The following is a 15,757-nucleotide window of genomic DNA, read 5'->3' on the forward strand; positions in this document are numbered from 1 at the left end:
ACTGGACACAATATTTCAAGTGTGGTCTGACTAGGGTTTTATAAAGCTGCAGCAAAACCTCGGCGGCTCTTAAACTCAATCCCCCTGTTAATGAAAGCCAACACACCATATGCCTCCTTAACAACCCTCTCAACCTGGGTGACAACTTTTAGGGATCTATGTACGTGGACCCCAAGATCCCTCTGTTCCTCCACACTTCCAAGAATCCTGCCTTTAACCCTGTATTCAGCATTCAAATTCGACCTTCCAAAATGAATCACTTCACATTTATCAAGGTTGAACTCCATCTGCCACTTCTCAGCCCAGCTCTGCATCCTGTCAATGCCCTGTTGTAACCTGCAACAACTCTCAACACTATCTACAACTCCCCCAACCTTTTGTGTCAACGGCAAACTTACTAACCCACCCTTCCACTTCCTTATCCAAGTCATTTATAAAAACCACAAAGAGCAGAGGTCCCAGAACAGATCCTTGTGGGACATCACTGGTCACCGACCTCCAGGCTGAATGCTTTCCATCCACTAGCACTGTCTGTCATCTTTTGGCCAGCCAATTCTGCATCCAGGCAGCCAAATTTCCCTGTATCCCATGCCCCCCAACATTCTGAATGAGTCTACCATGAGGAACCTTATCAAATGCCTTACTGAAATCCATATACACCACATCCACTGCCTGACTTTCATCAATGTGTCTCGTCAAATCCTCAAAGAATTCAATGAGGCTTGTGAGGCATGACCTGTCCCTCACAAAGCCATGCTGACTATCTCTAATCAAACTACCTTTTTCTAAATAATCATAAATCCTATCTCTCAGAATACTTTCCAATATTTTGCTCACCACAGCAGACATAAGACTGATGGGTCTGTAATTTCCAGGGATTTCCCTGTTCCCTTTTTCATAGAATTTACAGTGCAGAAGGAGGCCACCCGGCCCATCGAGTCTGCACCGGCTCCTGGAAAGAGCACCCTACCCAAGGTCAACACCTCCACCCTATCCCCACACCCAGCAACCCCACCCAACACTAAGGGCAATTTTGGACACTAAGGGCAATTTATCATGGCCAATCCACCTAACCTGCACATCTTTGGACTGTGGGAGGAAACCGGAGCACCCGGAGGAAACCAACGCACACACGGGGAGGATGTGCAGACTCCGCACAGACAGTGACCCAAGCCGGAATCGAACCTGGGACCCTGGAGCTGTGAAGCAAATGTGCTATCCACAATGCTACCGTGCTGCCCTTTCTTGAACAGGGGAACAGCATTCGCCTCCCTCCAATCATCCGGTACTAATCCAGTGGAGAGTGAGGACGCAACGATCATCGTCAATGGCACAGCAATCTCCTCCCTCGCTTCCCATAGTAACCTTGGGTATATCCCATCAGGCCCAGGGGACTTATCTATCCTGATGCTTTCAAAATTTCCAGCATATCCTCCTTCTTAATATCAGCCTGTTCGAGCCTATTAACCTGGTTCACACTGTTCTCATGAGCAACAAGGTCCCTCTCTCCAGTGAATACTGAAGCAAAATATTCATTGAGGGCTTCCCCTACTTCCTCAGACTCTAGCCACAAGTTCCCTCCACTATCCCTGATCGGCCCTTCTCTCACTCTGATCATCCTCTTATTTCTCACATAAGTGTAGAACGCTTTGTAGAACGGGTTGTCCCTAATCCTTCCCGCCAAGGCTTTTTCATGCCCCCTATAGCTCTCCTAAGTCCATTTTTGAGTTCCTTCCTGGTTACCTTGTAACCCTCAAGAGCTGTACCAGATCCTTGCTTCCTCAACCTTCCGTAAGCTTCCTTCTTCCTCTTGGCTAGAAGCGCCACTTCTCTTGTCAACCAAGGCTCCTTCACCTTACCATTCCTTCCTCGTCTCAGTGGGACAAAACTATCCAGCACTCGCAGCAAGTGCTCCTTAAACAACCCCCACATTACTGTTGTGCATTTCCCCAAGAACAATTGTTCCCACGTTATGCTCCTTAGCTCCTGTCTAATGGCAGTATAATTTCCCCTCCCCCAATTAAATACCTTCCCATACTGCCTGTTTCTATCCCTCTCATGACTATGGTAAAGGTCAAGGAGTTGTGGTCACTATCACCGAAATGCTTTCCCACCTAAACATCTGACACCTGGCCTGGTTCGTTGCCGAGCACCAAGTCCAATATGGCCTCCCCTCTAGTTGGCCTATCTACATATTGAGTCAGGAATCCTTCCTGTGCACCACCTGACAAAATCTGCTCCATCCAAACCATTTGCACTAAGGAGGTTCCAGTCAATATTAGCGAAGTTGAAGTCACCCATGACAACAACCCTGTTCCTTCTGCATTTTTCCATGATCTACTGCCAATCTGTTCCGCTATCTCTCTGTTGCTATTGGGGAGTCTATAGATAACTCCCAATAAAGTGACTGCTCCTTTCTTGTTTCTGACTTCTACCCATACTGACTCAGTAGACAAACCCTCTTCAACTACCTCCTTTTCTGCCTAATTAACAGTGCCAATCCTCCACCTCTTTTATCTCCCTCCCTATTCTTCTGAAAACATCTAAACCCCGGAACATCTAGCAACCATTCCTGCCCCTATGAAATCCATGTCTCTGTAATGGCCACAACATCGTAGTTCCAAGTACTGATCCATACTCCAAGTTCATCTCCCTTGTTCCTGACACTCCTTGCATTGAAAGAGACGCACTTTAACCCATTCCACTGAGTGCAACTTTGCCCTATCAACTGTCTATCCTTCCTCACAGACTTGCTGCATACTATTTCTGCCTGTTCAACAGCTGCCCTATCCTCGGATCTATAGCTCTGGTCCCCATCCCCCTGCCAAACTAGTTTAAACCCTCCCAAGGAGCTCAAGCAAACCTCCCACCCAGGATATTGGTGCCCCTCCAGTTTAGGTGCAATGTGTCCTTCATATATAGGTCTCACCTTCCCCAGAAGATATCCCAATGATCCACATATCTGAAGCCTTCCCTCCTGCACCAGCCCTGTAGCCACATGTCAGCTGCACTCGCTCTCTGTTCCTTGCCTCAATTGCGCATGACAGCGGTAGCAATCCTGACATCACTACTCTGCTTGTCCTGCTCTTTAGCTTCCTACCTAACTCCCTAAAATCACTCTTTAGATCCTCATCCCTTTTCTTAGCTATGTCATTGGTGCCTATGTGCACCACAACTTCTAGTTGCTCCCCCTCCCCCTTAAGAATCCTGTAGACTTGATCTGAGACATCCCTGGCCCTGGCCCAGGGAGGCAACATACCTTCTGGGAGTCTCGTTCGCGGCCAGAGAATCTCCTATCCATTCCCCTCACCATTGAGTCTCCTATCACTATTGCTTTTCTATTCTCCCCCCTTCCATTCTGAGCCACAGAGCCAGGCTCAGTGCCAGAGACCTGGCCACTAGGGCCTTCCCCCGGTAGGTCATTCCCCCCCCCCCCCCCCCCAACAGCATCCATAACGGTATACTTGTTTTGAAGGGGAATGGCCATGAGGGATCCCTGCACTGCATGCCCCTTCATTTTCCTTCCCCTGATTGTAACCCAACTACTCTTTTCCTGTACCTTGGATGTGGCTACCTCCCTGTAACTCTTCTCTATCACCCCCTCTGCCTCCCGGATGATCCGACGTTCATCCAGCTCCAGTTCCCTAACGCGGTCTCTGAGGAGCTGGAGTTGGGTGCACTTCCCGCAGGCGTAATCATCGGGGACACCGGTGGTATCCCTCACCACCCACATCCTACAGGAGGAGCAAGCAACTGCCCTAGCCTCCATCCCCTCTGATCTTACAGAATGTAGCTGCGCTGTGAACCAACTGGAACACCCCCATCTGACTCTGCTCCCAGTCAGCTGCACTCTCTGTAAACCCCTGGCTCCCTTCACGCTCTTTGAGGAAGTGTAGGAAACAAAATGAAAGGAGCACCTTGCTCCCTCCTCACCTAGCTCCCTCAGCCACCAAACTCTCACTATAGCACTCAAATGCACCCAAATTCAGCGCTCCCTCAGTCACCAAAGTCGCACTATAGCACTCAAATGCACCCAAATTCACCACTCCCTCAGTCACCAAACTCTCACTACAGCACTCAAATGCACCCAAATTCACCACTCCCTCAGTCACCAAACTCTCACTATAGCACTCAAATGCACCCAAATTCAGCACTCAGTGCAAACAAAGTCAGCACTGTAAGCTGGCTCACCTTCTCTTGTGTGACTAGCCTCTGAAAACTGGCCTAATCCAATTAACTAATTAACAAGCTCCAGCTGCAAGTAGAGCCTCTGTTTAAAGCTGATTGAAACCTCACCTGCTTCTAAACCCAAACAGCAACTTTTAAGTTAATTAACTGAACAAAAGAAAGACTAGGCTTTAGATAAAAATGAACCCTTAATATCCCTCTGTCACCAAACTCTCACTATAGCACTCAAAAGCACCCAAATTCAGCACTCAGTGATTCCTTGCACATCAATGGGGAGTCTCTAGCTTCAGGCTGCATAAGTTCAGGAGCTATCATATATGGAAAAAATAGGACGATATTTTAATGAACATGGTAATAAAGTAATTTAATCCTGAACAATTTTATTTCATGAGAAAGATTTGTATTTCTGTGTTATCATATCTCCATGCATTTCACACTGAAATTCATACTCCAAATTAATCAAGGTGACTGATTTTGTTGGAGATAAAGGGCTGAATTTTATGCATCTGAAGTCCGTGATCCATCATTCGTCTTCTTCAGAAACTAGTTGTGGTTACAGCTGTGGCTACTATCTTATTCAGGCAGGACTACAGAGCTGACAGCCAATCAGAGAGCAAATGTATCATGTGTATTTTTACCTAAAACTTAATTTAGTAATCCACCATTATTCCTTTTCTTCAGAAAAAAAGGAACGTCTGGATGTACTTTACTCAAACTATTTCCAAACCTTGAGCGAACACAATCATATACTCATTATGGCATTGGCAGAGGATGATGAGGCAAAAGAAACACATATTGCTAGAAAATTGGTTACTCTTCAGAATCCATCTCTACAAATGAAGGTAATTATTACTGAGGAATTTGGTTGGTAATAGCATCCCACTGCATCGACGTTCCATGCCTGAGATAGTTTACAAAATAAATAAAATTGGTTAATTTCCAGATCTTATGCCATCAGTTTGGCTGGATTCTCTATTTGCCAAAGGTAAAATCGTGAAACGTGATTGGGCGGAGAATAGCTTCGATTCCGAAATCGCTGTCGACGCCGGTTTGAAGCCAAATCGGGATGCTCCTGCACCCCCAAAATGCATAAATGCGGCCCTCGCCACGCGGGCTGAAAATACAGTAGGCATACCATTAGCGGGCCTGATACCTGATGCTCCTGGGCCTCCGCAATTCACTGCCACCGATGGGCCAAGTTCCCGACAGCGTGGTTCACTTGTGCTTATCAAAATTGTGAACCTGCCGTCCTGGCTGTTGAGCGAGAGTGAGGAGGTAGGAAATGGCGTGGATTGACTGCAGGCTGCTGGCCCGGACACCAGCCATGCTGGCCACAGTGGGGGCACCGTGCCAGGACTAGGGGAGGGGAGGGGGTTTGGGGTGGTGGTGGGGGGGGGGGGGTACAGGGGAAAGGTCGAGCAGCCGGGATGCACTCCCACAGTACTGGGGCGGTACTCAGGCACCGACCGCCATTACGGTGACAATCTTGCTGACCATCGACCCCGGCTCCTGGTTCTACACAGTGACACCGGCTGTATGGGTGCGCCCACCCATACACACCCCCTCCACGACACATACCTGCGGCACTATGAGCTGGGGCACTCGGTTGGCAGTGACAGCGGGTCTGGCCCATGGGATAGAGGATAATGACAGCCCTCTCTGCGATGAGCTTCGTGCTCCACATCGTATGACAAAGTCTGATTCATGGCCACAGTAGCACCTTCCACCGGGTGAAGCCTGTATGCGAACTGGCTAGTCCATCACATAGTCCCGTCGAATCCCTGGGGTGGGGGTGCTGGGGATGGTCGGGGCAGTGGGGGGAGCGGGGAGCAAGGTCCAGCCATGGGGCCTGCACAGGTCTCCCACTCCCCACTCCCACTGGCCAGCACTGACCATCCCACCCCACACCCATCAGACAGAACACCGAGGCAGGTTTGAACGGTGTTAACAGGTGTTTATTGTGAACAAATATACACGGTCTGTGCCCTAACCCCCATAACTAAACTGTGCCCTGCACCTGTGCCAACTTAATTGGTGTCTAACTTTTTGGCCTTACGGGCCTTAACACTGCTTCTAGGTGGTTCCCCAGATGGTACAGCAGGAGTGGAGGTGGCCTGCTGTGACGCCTGCCCTGCGATGAGCGTGCCCGTTGGCACACGTCTCCTGGGGCGCCCGGCCTGCATGGGCCTGGCTGCTGCTCAGACCGCCCGGGTGGCGTGGTGCTGCCCTGTTCTGCCTGCAGCCCATCAGGGACAGGAAGGGGGGAGTCCAAGGAGCTGCACTGTTCCAACACCTCCCCGGCGAGAGTCACCGGCACTGGCCCCAGAACCTCCTCCTCCCTCGGGGTGGCCGATGGCCCCCGGGCTACTCCATGGGATGAAGGCCCCCCCGCCACCTGACGCTGCCAGTCTTGGAGGCCCTCTCTGGTCTCGACCAGGTTTGCACATTCACGTCCATGGAGCAAAGGGAGTGGACCATCTCTGTCTGGGATTGTGCCACCACACTGAAGGACCATGCCACATCAGCTAATGACTGGGTCACCTCCCTTTGGGTCTGGGTCACTTCTCAGCCATGGCCTGCTGTGACTGAGACACGCTGAGGAGCGCCGCTGCAATGTCCAGGTGGCTCTGGCACACAGCAGCCCTGTCCTGGGTCTCGGCCCCCGCCTGCACAGGATGACACAGGCCTTGCACACTCTGACCCATATCTGACACCATCACCCCCAGTGCCTCCATCGCGGATGCCACCCATGCGGTATCGGCCTGGGTGGCACACATGACCGGCACCAACCTCTGCTCCTGCACGCGAATGGACTCCGCCAACTGTGCCTGCATGTGCTGGAAGCTGGCTGTCATCCCTTCTTGAAGTCCCTGGCTGTCTGACTGCACCTCCACTGTGGCTGGGACTGGATGTTCCAGGAGTCTGGGACCCGTCTGGGCAGCAGCTGGTTTCTCTGGCCATTCTGTTGAATTAGGGCTATAATTGTTTGCATTATAGCTATGCCTTCCACAGAGACACGTAGGCCGTGATAACTGGATAGAGTGTTGAGCTTCCACACTTTCCTTTCTATTAACTTCCAGTACCGAAGAATCTGGCTCGGCACCCATTTGGGTGACAGTGATGGCAATACCACATGTGCAAAAACCTCAGACTGAGCTGCAAAATGTTATTCGTCACGTGTGTGCATGCTTCCCGTAGCTACGTCCTGGGCCTCTTCGAGGACCACCCCTGGATGGGCGGCTGGCTCTTCGGGGATAAAGGGGTGCCCACTGAGAACCTCGCTAATGACGCCAGTAGGGAGGCCAGAGACCGGAGCAGACACCCGATACAATGAGGCCCTTACATTGACGCCCATGTGACCAATCGGGCTGTCATTGAGCGGTGCATCAGTCTGCCCAAAATGCCTGGAGAGATGGGCTAAGGTTTTGTAGGTCGGCCCGAATTGTGGAAGAAAGTGACAGAGGCATCATACAGGTTGTGCTCAAGTGTTTTTAATGTGTCACATGTTCACAAATCACCACCCACCCGATGGTGTCTCCCCACTCTCCCCACCACCCCATCACCCCCCCCCCCCCTCACTCACTAACTACCCCCCCTCCACCCCTATTTCCCACCCTCCCAGGGCACATGTCACATCACTCCAGGGTGCTGGGACTATGTCAGCACCGTCAGCGGGTCACTGTTGAGGGTAGGGGGGGTGATGAAAACCCACAGAGAGCTGAGTGGCAGTGTTCCAGTGCTCCTCAATCTATGCTATATTCTGACCCCTGCTTGTCTGCTGAGTGCTCAAACGTTTTTAATGTGTCATATGTGTCATACAATTCCCCACTCTCCCGATGGTTCCGCCCAACTCTCCCAACCACCCCCTCACATCTTACCACCCACCCATCCCCCGGCCCTCTCCTCCACCTCCCCCGGTGCCCTCAATGATCCTCGATGTGCTTGGCCTTCCTAGCTCTACCGCTACGTCTAGGTGTCTCTGCAGGATGCACATCTGAGGTGGAGGCAGCAAGCTGCATACCTCATCCTATGGCCTTCGATTCCCCTAGCGGGCGTCCTCTGGGGCCAGAGGGCGCCGCCGCACTTGTTGACGGCACATGCGCAGCCGTGCAGCCCTGTCCCATGTGTTAACCTTGAGACGCGGTCTCATCAGAGTGGTGGAACCTGGGGAACTCATGTCGGGGCAGCATGGTTGCGAGCTGACTGGGGCTTGCTGGCTGTGCAAATGCAGCTTCAGTGCTGCTTGACCTTTTTAGTGGGTGGCTAGCGAGTGCGGTCCCGGCGAATCGGCTTGCAAGCCTTCATTTACGACTAGAAGCCCGTTGGTCTCGTTAAGTGGACCAATTAATGTTGAATAACTTTGCCGGACTCAGTGCTGGGAAGCTCGCGGCAGTTCCCGCTCGCTACCATGCTTTGAAATCTTTCCAGAGAATCGTGCTCAATGTTCAATTTTACACTGCTGGTTTACCCCCTTTTACCAATTATGAATAAGCACGATTGCTGCCAATGACTTGTATATTCACTAGTTAGTGACCCCAAGACTGCCTATATACTTTTATTCTTGCATTTTTCTCCAAAACACTATTAATCTATTCATACTCCAATCCCACTAGCATAATTACATGCTACCCATCTTCCATCAATTATTAGCCCCAATGTCCAATCTTATCTGGATAATATTCACTTGCCCTTAACCTTTGATAAACCCCGCGTCCAACATATTGGTTCCAAACATGCAAAGGTGTTTAAATAATTGCAAAATACAAAATTTATTTTGTCCAAAATGTTGACAAATGCATCATTGAAAATGTATTTTCTTGCATGTCCACAGCTTAAATCCTGCCAGAGGTGCCTGGGGCTTGTGTTTTGCTTCAATGCCAATGTCCTGAGGAAGCTGAAAACTTCTATTTGGATCCAGCCCCCACCCCCCATTCAGCTTCCACATTTTGTGCCCCCACTATTATGTTGCCACAACCATATAATCCACCTTACCTTTCCCTGGCCGACCCTAACATTTCCACTTTCCATTCCTACCATACCGATCCTTCCATCCATTGTGGCATCCCATGTCGGCTCTGAATCTCAAATATTACCGAGATTGCCCTTAATCAAATCCCATGGCACATCTTATAATGGACCACTTTAAAATAGGAACATTATATATTGTCTGACAGAGTAGGAATTAAGATCAAAGGAGCAAAAATTAAAAAACTCGGAGCATGCAAACGATTGACAGGGCAACCTCTAGAGTGTCATTGTAGTTTGGTCCTGTATGCTAAAAGAAAGGAACATATGCTGGAGTTTTCCAGGGCTCCCCCCCGCCCCCCCCCCCCCCCCCCCCCCCCACTCCCCCAGCAGTGGGTTTCCCCATGGTGGTGGCAGATCCCCATTGGCTGTCAGCAGGATCTTCCTGTCCCACTGACGTCAATAGTCATTTGCATTGCTCGCCCGTCACTCCGCCGGGGAACCCACGCGGGGATCGGCTTTGGCAGGACTGGAGGTTCCTGCTGGTGGAAAGGGTCAGAAAATCCCACCCATTATTTTATTAATTGTAGAAGATTATAATAGTCACATTTAAAAATTGTTTATCTTCATGTACAGAACAAATTCTGCCCTTTTTCACTTGATTAAGAATTAAAATAAATTATTCGTTCAGATCCTAGGAGAGCCAATGCAGTATCGAAAACTAACAGTAGAAATTGGCTTCATCAATCCGATGCGAGGGAATTTGTATGATGGTAAATTCCTGGTGGAGGGAGCCGGCCTCACTGATGAGCAGACCATTCCCTGTCCGTAAGTAGAACCAGCAGCTTTCAGCTTTCGGTAACATTTTTGCCTCTGATTTGGAACATGTTGGTTTAAGTCTGAATTCATGGATTTGAGCATATAAACCAGGCTGACACTTAGTGCAGTGCCCTGGGAATAGTCCACTTTTGGAAGTGCTGTCTCCTGGGTGAGAAGTAAAACCAGCACCTGTTCTTCCCTCTCACGGGCACAAAAAGGTTAAAGAGGAGCAAGGGAGTTCTCCCCAGAGCCCCGCCATTACTCAGCCAACATCATCTAAAGCAAAGGCTGGGATTCACTGTTGGCTGGAGAATAGCCTCCGACGGCAAAATCGTGGCAGGCGCCGGTTTGACGCCAAATCGGGATCCTCCGGCACCCCGAAAAGGGCGTAACTGCGTCACTCACCGCGCGTCTTTTATACACCGTTGGCATATCATTAGTGGGCCTGACCCTCTTGTTATGTGTCAGGGTTTAGAGAACCCCAAAATGTATCATGGAGTTCAGCTGACCCACAACTTTTAATAGATTGCGGTATGGGGAGCACACGGCCCACTCTAGAGGTGTGGTACAGCAGAAATGGAAAAGTATTTTTAAAAACAAAACAATGTTTATTGTATGAACTCAAGTTAATCTTTTTAAAACAACAGTGAATATCTTAGCAACCATTAATTCAAAGATAACCTCCAAAGAATACAACACTAACTAACCTGTATGCTGTCCTTTTACACCCAAAAGACTAAACAACCTTTTGGCAGAAGCACATCAGGGTTTACATTCAATATTGAAAACATTTAAATTTCTGAATTCACCAAATGATCACGAGATAATCCTTCATGGCAGAGAGATCAACAGTACAGCTGCTTTGGCTGACTTCAGCTGCAACACACTGAATTGAGTGTGTTCCACATGGCATCGGTGCTAGGTCATTAAAGGTTGCTGGATAGGTGCAGGTGATGCGCCAATTTCTTTGTCATAAAACTCCACACATCCTCCGCTGGCCTCAGCACTTAGTCTCAAAATCCATGAACCCAGGCTAAATTATCTGGTCACTATAACTTGCTGTTGTGAGAACATGCTTTGCACAAATAAGGTGTACTTCCTGTATTACTGCACTGACTATGGGCAAGATATACCGAGAAACCCACCAGGCGTTTCTCAGCAGCGGAGGCAGCCCGGCAGCGGGATTTTCTGGTCCCGCCGTTGGCAACGGGATTTCCCATTGACTGCACCCATCACCGCCAGGAAACCCATGAACCGTCAGTGGGATCGGAATATCCCATCGACGTGATTAGCTGGTAAAAAACACAGAATTAACTCCCCAAGTGGCTCAGTGAATAAAACACTGACCAATTTGAAACTGTCGTTTGAGGTTAACCTCTATTTTACCACCCTTGCTGAGTTGTCATTGCAACTTTGCCTTATAATTCTCGAAATCACTGTTTGTGTTCTTGGAGAATTGATACTTAAGATCCTTATGTTCCCGATTATAGCAGAGGTGTTAACCAATTCAAATGAACTAAGTTATGATCAATGATCATTTCTGAGTTAATTTTTCCATCATTAATGTCACATTTCCAAATTGTGAGCAATTCAAATAATTTTCTAATTACTGCAGAGCCTCCTTCGCCGTTCACATTTTAAAAATTACTTCTTCACACATGAGGCGAAATTCTCCCCCAACGGCGGGATGTCCGCCGACTGGCGCCAAAGCCGGCGCCAATCAGACGGGCATCGCACCGGCCCAAAGGTGTGGAAGGCTCCGCATCTTTGGCGGCCTAGCCCCAACATTGAGGGGCTAGGCCGACGCCGGAGGGATTTCCGCCCCGCCAGCTGGCGGAAATGGCGTTTGTTGCCCCGCCAGCTGGCGCGGAAATGCGGCGCATGCGCGGGAGCGTCAGCAGCCGCTGTCAGTTTCCCGGCGCATGCGCGGGAGCGTCAGCGGCCGCTGTCAGTTTCCCGCGCATGCGCAGTGGGGAGAGTCTCTTCCGCCTCCGCCATGGTGGAGGCCGTAGCGGAGGCGGAAGGGAAAGAGTGCCCCCACGGCACAGGCCCGCCCGCGGATCGGTGGGCCCCGATCGCGGGCCAGGCCACCGTGGGGGCACCCCCCGGGGTCAGATCGCCCCGCGCCCCCCCCCCCAGGACCCCGGAGCCCGCCCACGCCACCTGGTCCTGCCGGTAAATACCAGGTTTGATTTACGTCGGCGGGACAGGCAATTTCTGGGCGGGACTTCGGCCCATCCGGGCCGGAGAATCCAGCGGGGGGTCCCGCCAACCGGCGCGGCCGGATTCCCGCCCCCGCCCAATCTCCGGGAGCGGAGACTTCGGCGGGGCCGGGGGCGGGATTCACGGCGGCCAACGGCCATTCTCCGACCCGGCGGGGGGTCGGAGAATGACGTCCATGTTTCGGATTGAGCTTAATCAAATTTAATTTCCCTTCCTTTTGCTGATTTGCTTTTTAATTATTCCTTCTCTGACACTTATCCAAATCCCTTTTAAAATGTTGTGACAGCCGTTGCTTCAACAGAATTGTGATTACGCGTTGAAAACCCTAACTAGCCATTTCAAGCAGAAACTTATTTTAACTTCCGCTTTTGCTTATCAAGTGACAATACTGTGAGTGGGATTTTCTGCGCAGCCTGACGCGTGTTTTTCAGTGGCAGAGGCGGCCCGCCAGCGGTAACTTCTGGTCTGGCTGTTGTCAACGTGATTTTCCGTTGAATGCACCCCTCGTCACCGGGAAACCCGAGGTGGGGGCGGGTGTCCAGTCGATGGGACCGGAGGACCCCACTGGTGTGAACAGCCAGTAAATTCTGTCGTAAATCTGTACTCTTGTTACCGATTGACCATTGAAAACAACCTCTCGCAATCGGAATGGGTGAAGGAAGCCTGTTCAACGGTAACTATCAGAGGAGAATTAGCTAAACACATGAAAAAGAAAGAATTGCCGCGACAGAGAAAGAGCAGGAAAGTGGGACTAATTGGAGCGGTCTTTTAGAGAGCCAGCACCAACGTGATGGGCCCAAGTGGCCTTACAACCTGTATTTTCCCTCTCAAAATTGCAGAGCAGAATGGGGACTTTCCTTACTTGGCACCCTGTGATAGCAGAGATGGATTTAGGATAAAGTAGACCGAGCTTTCACGATACAAATGCCACTCTGTAGAAAGTGTTCTCCCAGTGCAGATAAAGTGAGGAAAGGAAAATTCAGATTCCCAAACTCAGGCACCTGGTTTTTGTGCGCTGCTATTTGCTTTCACAAAGAATGTGGAAGAATTTTGTGACATATTAAGACAAAGCCCAGAGAACAATAAAGGTGACAGCATAGTGCTGTTTAATTTCCTATTGGGTTTTATTTAAAAATGCATCTCAGGCTGTCTCAGTCACAATTAATTTTCACCCCTAGTTTCCCTGAGAATGCAGATGGATGATGCAGCTCACATCTTACTAGTACAGCCAATGACACGAAGCAGTATATTGAGCTTTCCAAACTGGTTGGCTGATGGATTTTCTATTTGTCTGGCACAAGTTGAATTTGAACAATTACCCACTCAATAATGGATGCCATACATTTAATTCACTGAATAAAGATATCTGGTAACTTCCCTCTCTGTTTCTTTCAGGGCAAAGATTGCACCAGGTCAGGAGGCGAAGGTGTGGGTAAATTTCACCCCTCAGAAATCAGGCCTGAGAAAGCTGACCGTGTATTTTTATTCTAGCAGACTGAAGGGTGTGAAGGGTTTCCTAAGCATCGATGTCAAACCAATGGAAAGATAATGGACCTGTCAGTCATCTTCATATTGCATTGGAGCCAGTGCTTTTCAGAAGAGAAGGGGAAAGTGCACAGATTTACAATCGTGATTTTAGTTCTGCATTCCCCTGTTCCTTTAAAACTTTTTTTGATAAATTAAGCATTTCACTGATTAAATAAACCAATGTTCCATTTTGTTGCATAATAATCTAAGGACATAAATGTTCCTTCCACTTTCCATATTTGCGCTTGCTCAGTTTCTACTCATTACAATTGCATTTAATCAAATTCCAGATGATCTGAAATTATGTCATCTCTTCTCATTATCATAGATTATCATAGAATTTACAGTGCAGAAGGAGGCCATTCGGCCCATCGAGTCTGCACCGGCTCTTGGAAAGAGCACCCTACCCAAGGTCAACACCTCCACCCTGTCCCCATAACCCATAAACCCCTACCCAACACTAAAGGCAATTTTGGACACTAAGGGCAATTTATCATGGCCAATCCACCTAACCCGCACATCTTTGGACTGTGGGGGGAAACCGGAGCACCCGGAGGAAACCCACGCACACACGGGGAGGATGTGCAGACTCCGCACAGACAGTGACCCAAGCTGGAATCGAACCTGGGACCCTGGAGCTGTGAAGCAATTGTGCTATCCACAAGGCTACCGTGCTGCCCATTAATGGTCCACCACAACCCAAGACAGACAAGATTCCTTTTATATGGGTGGCATGACACAGGCATTGGATGGTATTTGATTCGCAAATCTATGCATGTAGATTAAAAAGCAACCGGAGATTGGATCAATTAATTTCATCAATCACATGAAATATATTGGTTGGAATTCTTCAGCCATTAGGATTCTCTTTTCCCCCTAGCAGCGCAACCAGCACCCACGGGTTTCCCGGCAGTGTGCGATGTCCTCAATGGGAAGCCCCATTGACAAGCGGTGGAAAGAGGATCCTGCCGCCAGCGAATGGCACGCTTCCAAGGAATACGTGGGTGGGGGAACCAGAGAATCCATCACATTAACTAACCAATAATGGAACCGCTGAGTCAAGGTACTGGACTTAGCTCAGTGCTGGCAGCCTTAACTCTGAATCAGAAGTAGTGGATTTAAGGCTCACCCCAGCAACCTGAGTTATAAAGTGCAGTACATGGGGAGTGTGGTACTGATGGAGATGCTTTATTTTGAATGAGGCACTTAACTCCAGTCCTGTTTGTCCTTTCACATCGATGTAAAAGACCCCACAGCATTTTAATTTACAAAGAAATTGTACAAATGCAAATTTGTGACTTACATTTGAGTCAGCTTCATGAACTGAACAGTTTGCTTCTTTGGAAGTGGATGACAATCAAAGTAATGACTTTTCAAGTGAACATATTTGCCATTTTAATTGTAATAGCATTTTGTCTGATTGACATGAAGCCAGGCTGCTAATGGCTCTTTACAATCCCTATTGCTTGTACAACTTACTTAATTTATCAGGTTTATTTTGCCTTCATCAGAATCAAACTTTTATAGAGTGATCTAATGCATTGTCCTTGCTATCTCACCAATAAAACATGTTGCAAAGCATTGGCTGGTGTACTGTGGTTTTCTTCAAAACTTAGAATTGGTGCAGAAGAAGGCCATTCGAGACTGCACTGACACTCTGAAAGAGCACCCTGCCTAGGCCCACTCCCGCACACTATCCCCGTAACCTCACATAAGCTGCACATCTTTGGACACTAAGGGGCAATTTTATCATGGCCGATCCATCTAACCTGCACATCTTTGGACTGTGGGAGGAAACCAGTGCACCCGGAGGAAATCAACACAGACACAGAGAGAAAGTAAAACTCCACTCAGTCATCCAAGGGCAGAATTGAACCCATGTCCCTGTGAGGTAGCAGTGCTAACCACTATGCTACTCGGCTGCCCGTTTCTGCCATATGTTTTCCTAACTTATAGAGGCACCTCTTTTTTATTTGTAATTCTTTCTTGCTAATCTTCAGGTTTGTGCCTTATTAAGAGAGAAGGCAGTGGTTCC

The 15,757-nt window shown here is 49.1% G+C and overlaps 1 protein-coding gene across 1 annotated transcript in view; it reads left to right on the top strand.

The window, feature by feature from the left end:
- The window catches only part of LOC140428899 (protein-glutamine gamma-glutamyltransferase 2-like), an 84,110-nt gene extending 70,134 nt beyond the window's left edge, over nucleotides 1–13,976 (top strand). The window contains exons 11-13 of the mRNA XM_072515546.1: nucleotides 4,870–5,030; nucleotides 9,845–9,981; nucleotides 13,591–13,976. Of these exons, the coding sequence (XP_072371647.1) occupies nucleotides 4,870–5,030; nucleotides 9,845–9,981; nucleotides 13,591–13,744 (452 nt within the window). The 3' untranslated portion in view covers nucleotides 13,745–13,976. The remainder of the gene's footprint in view (nucleotides 1–4,869; nucleotides 5,031–9,844; nucleotides 9,982–13,590) is intronic.
- The last annotated feature ends 1,781 nt before the right edge of the window (nucleotides 13,977–15,757 follow it).

Source organism: Scyliorhinus torazame, chromosome 8 (genome assembly GCF_047496885.1).
Source record: "Scyliorhinus torazame isolate Kashiwa2021f chromosome 8, sScyTor2.1, whole genome shotgun sequence".
NCBI lineage: Eukaryota > Metazoa > Chordata > Chondrichthyes > Carcharhiniformes > Scyliorhinidae > Scyliorhinus > Scyliorhinus torazame.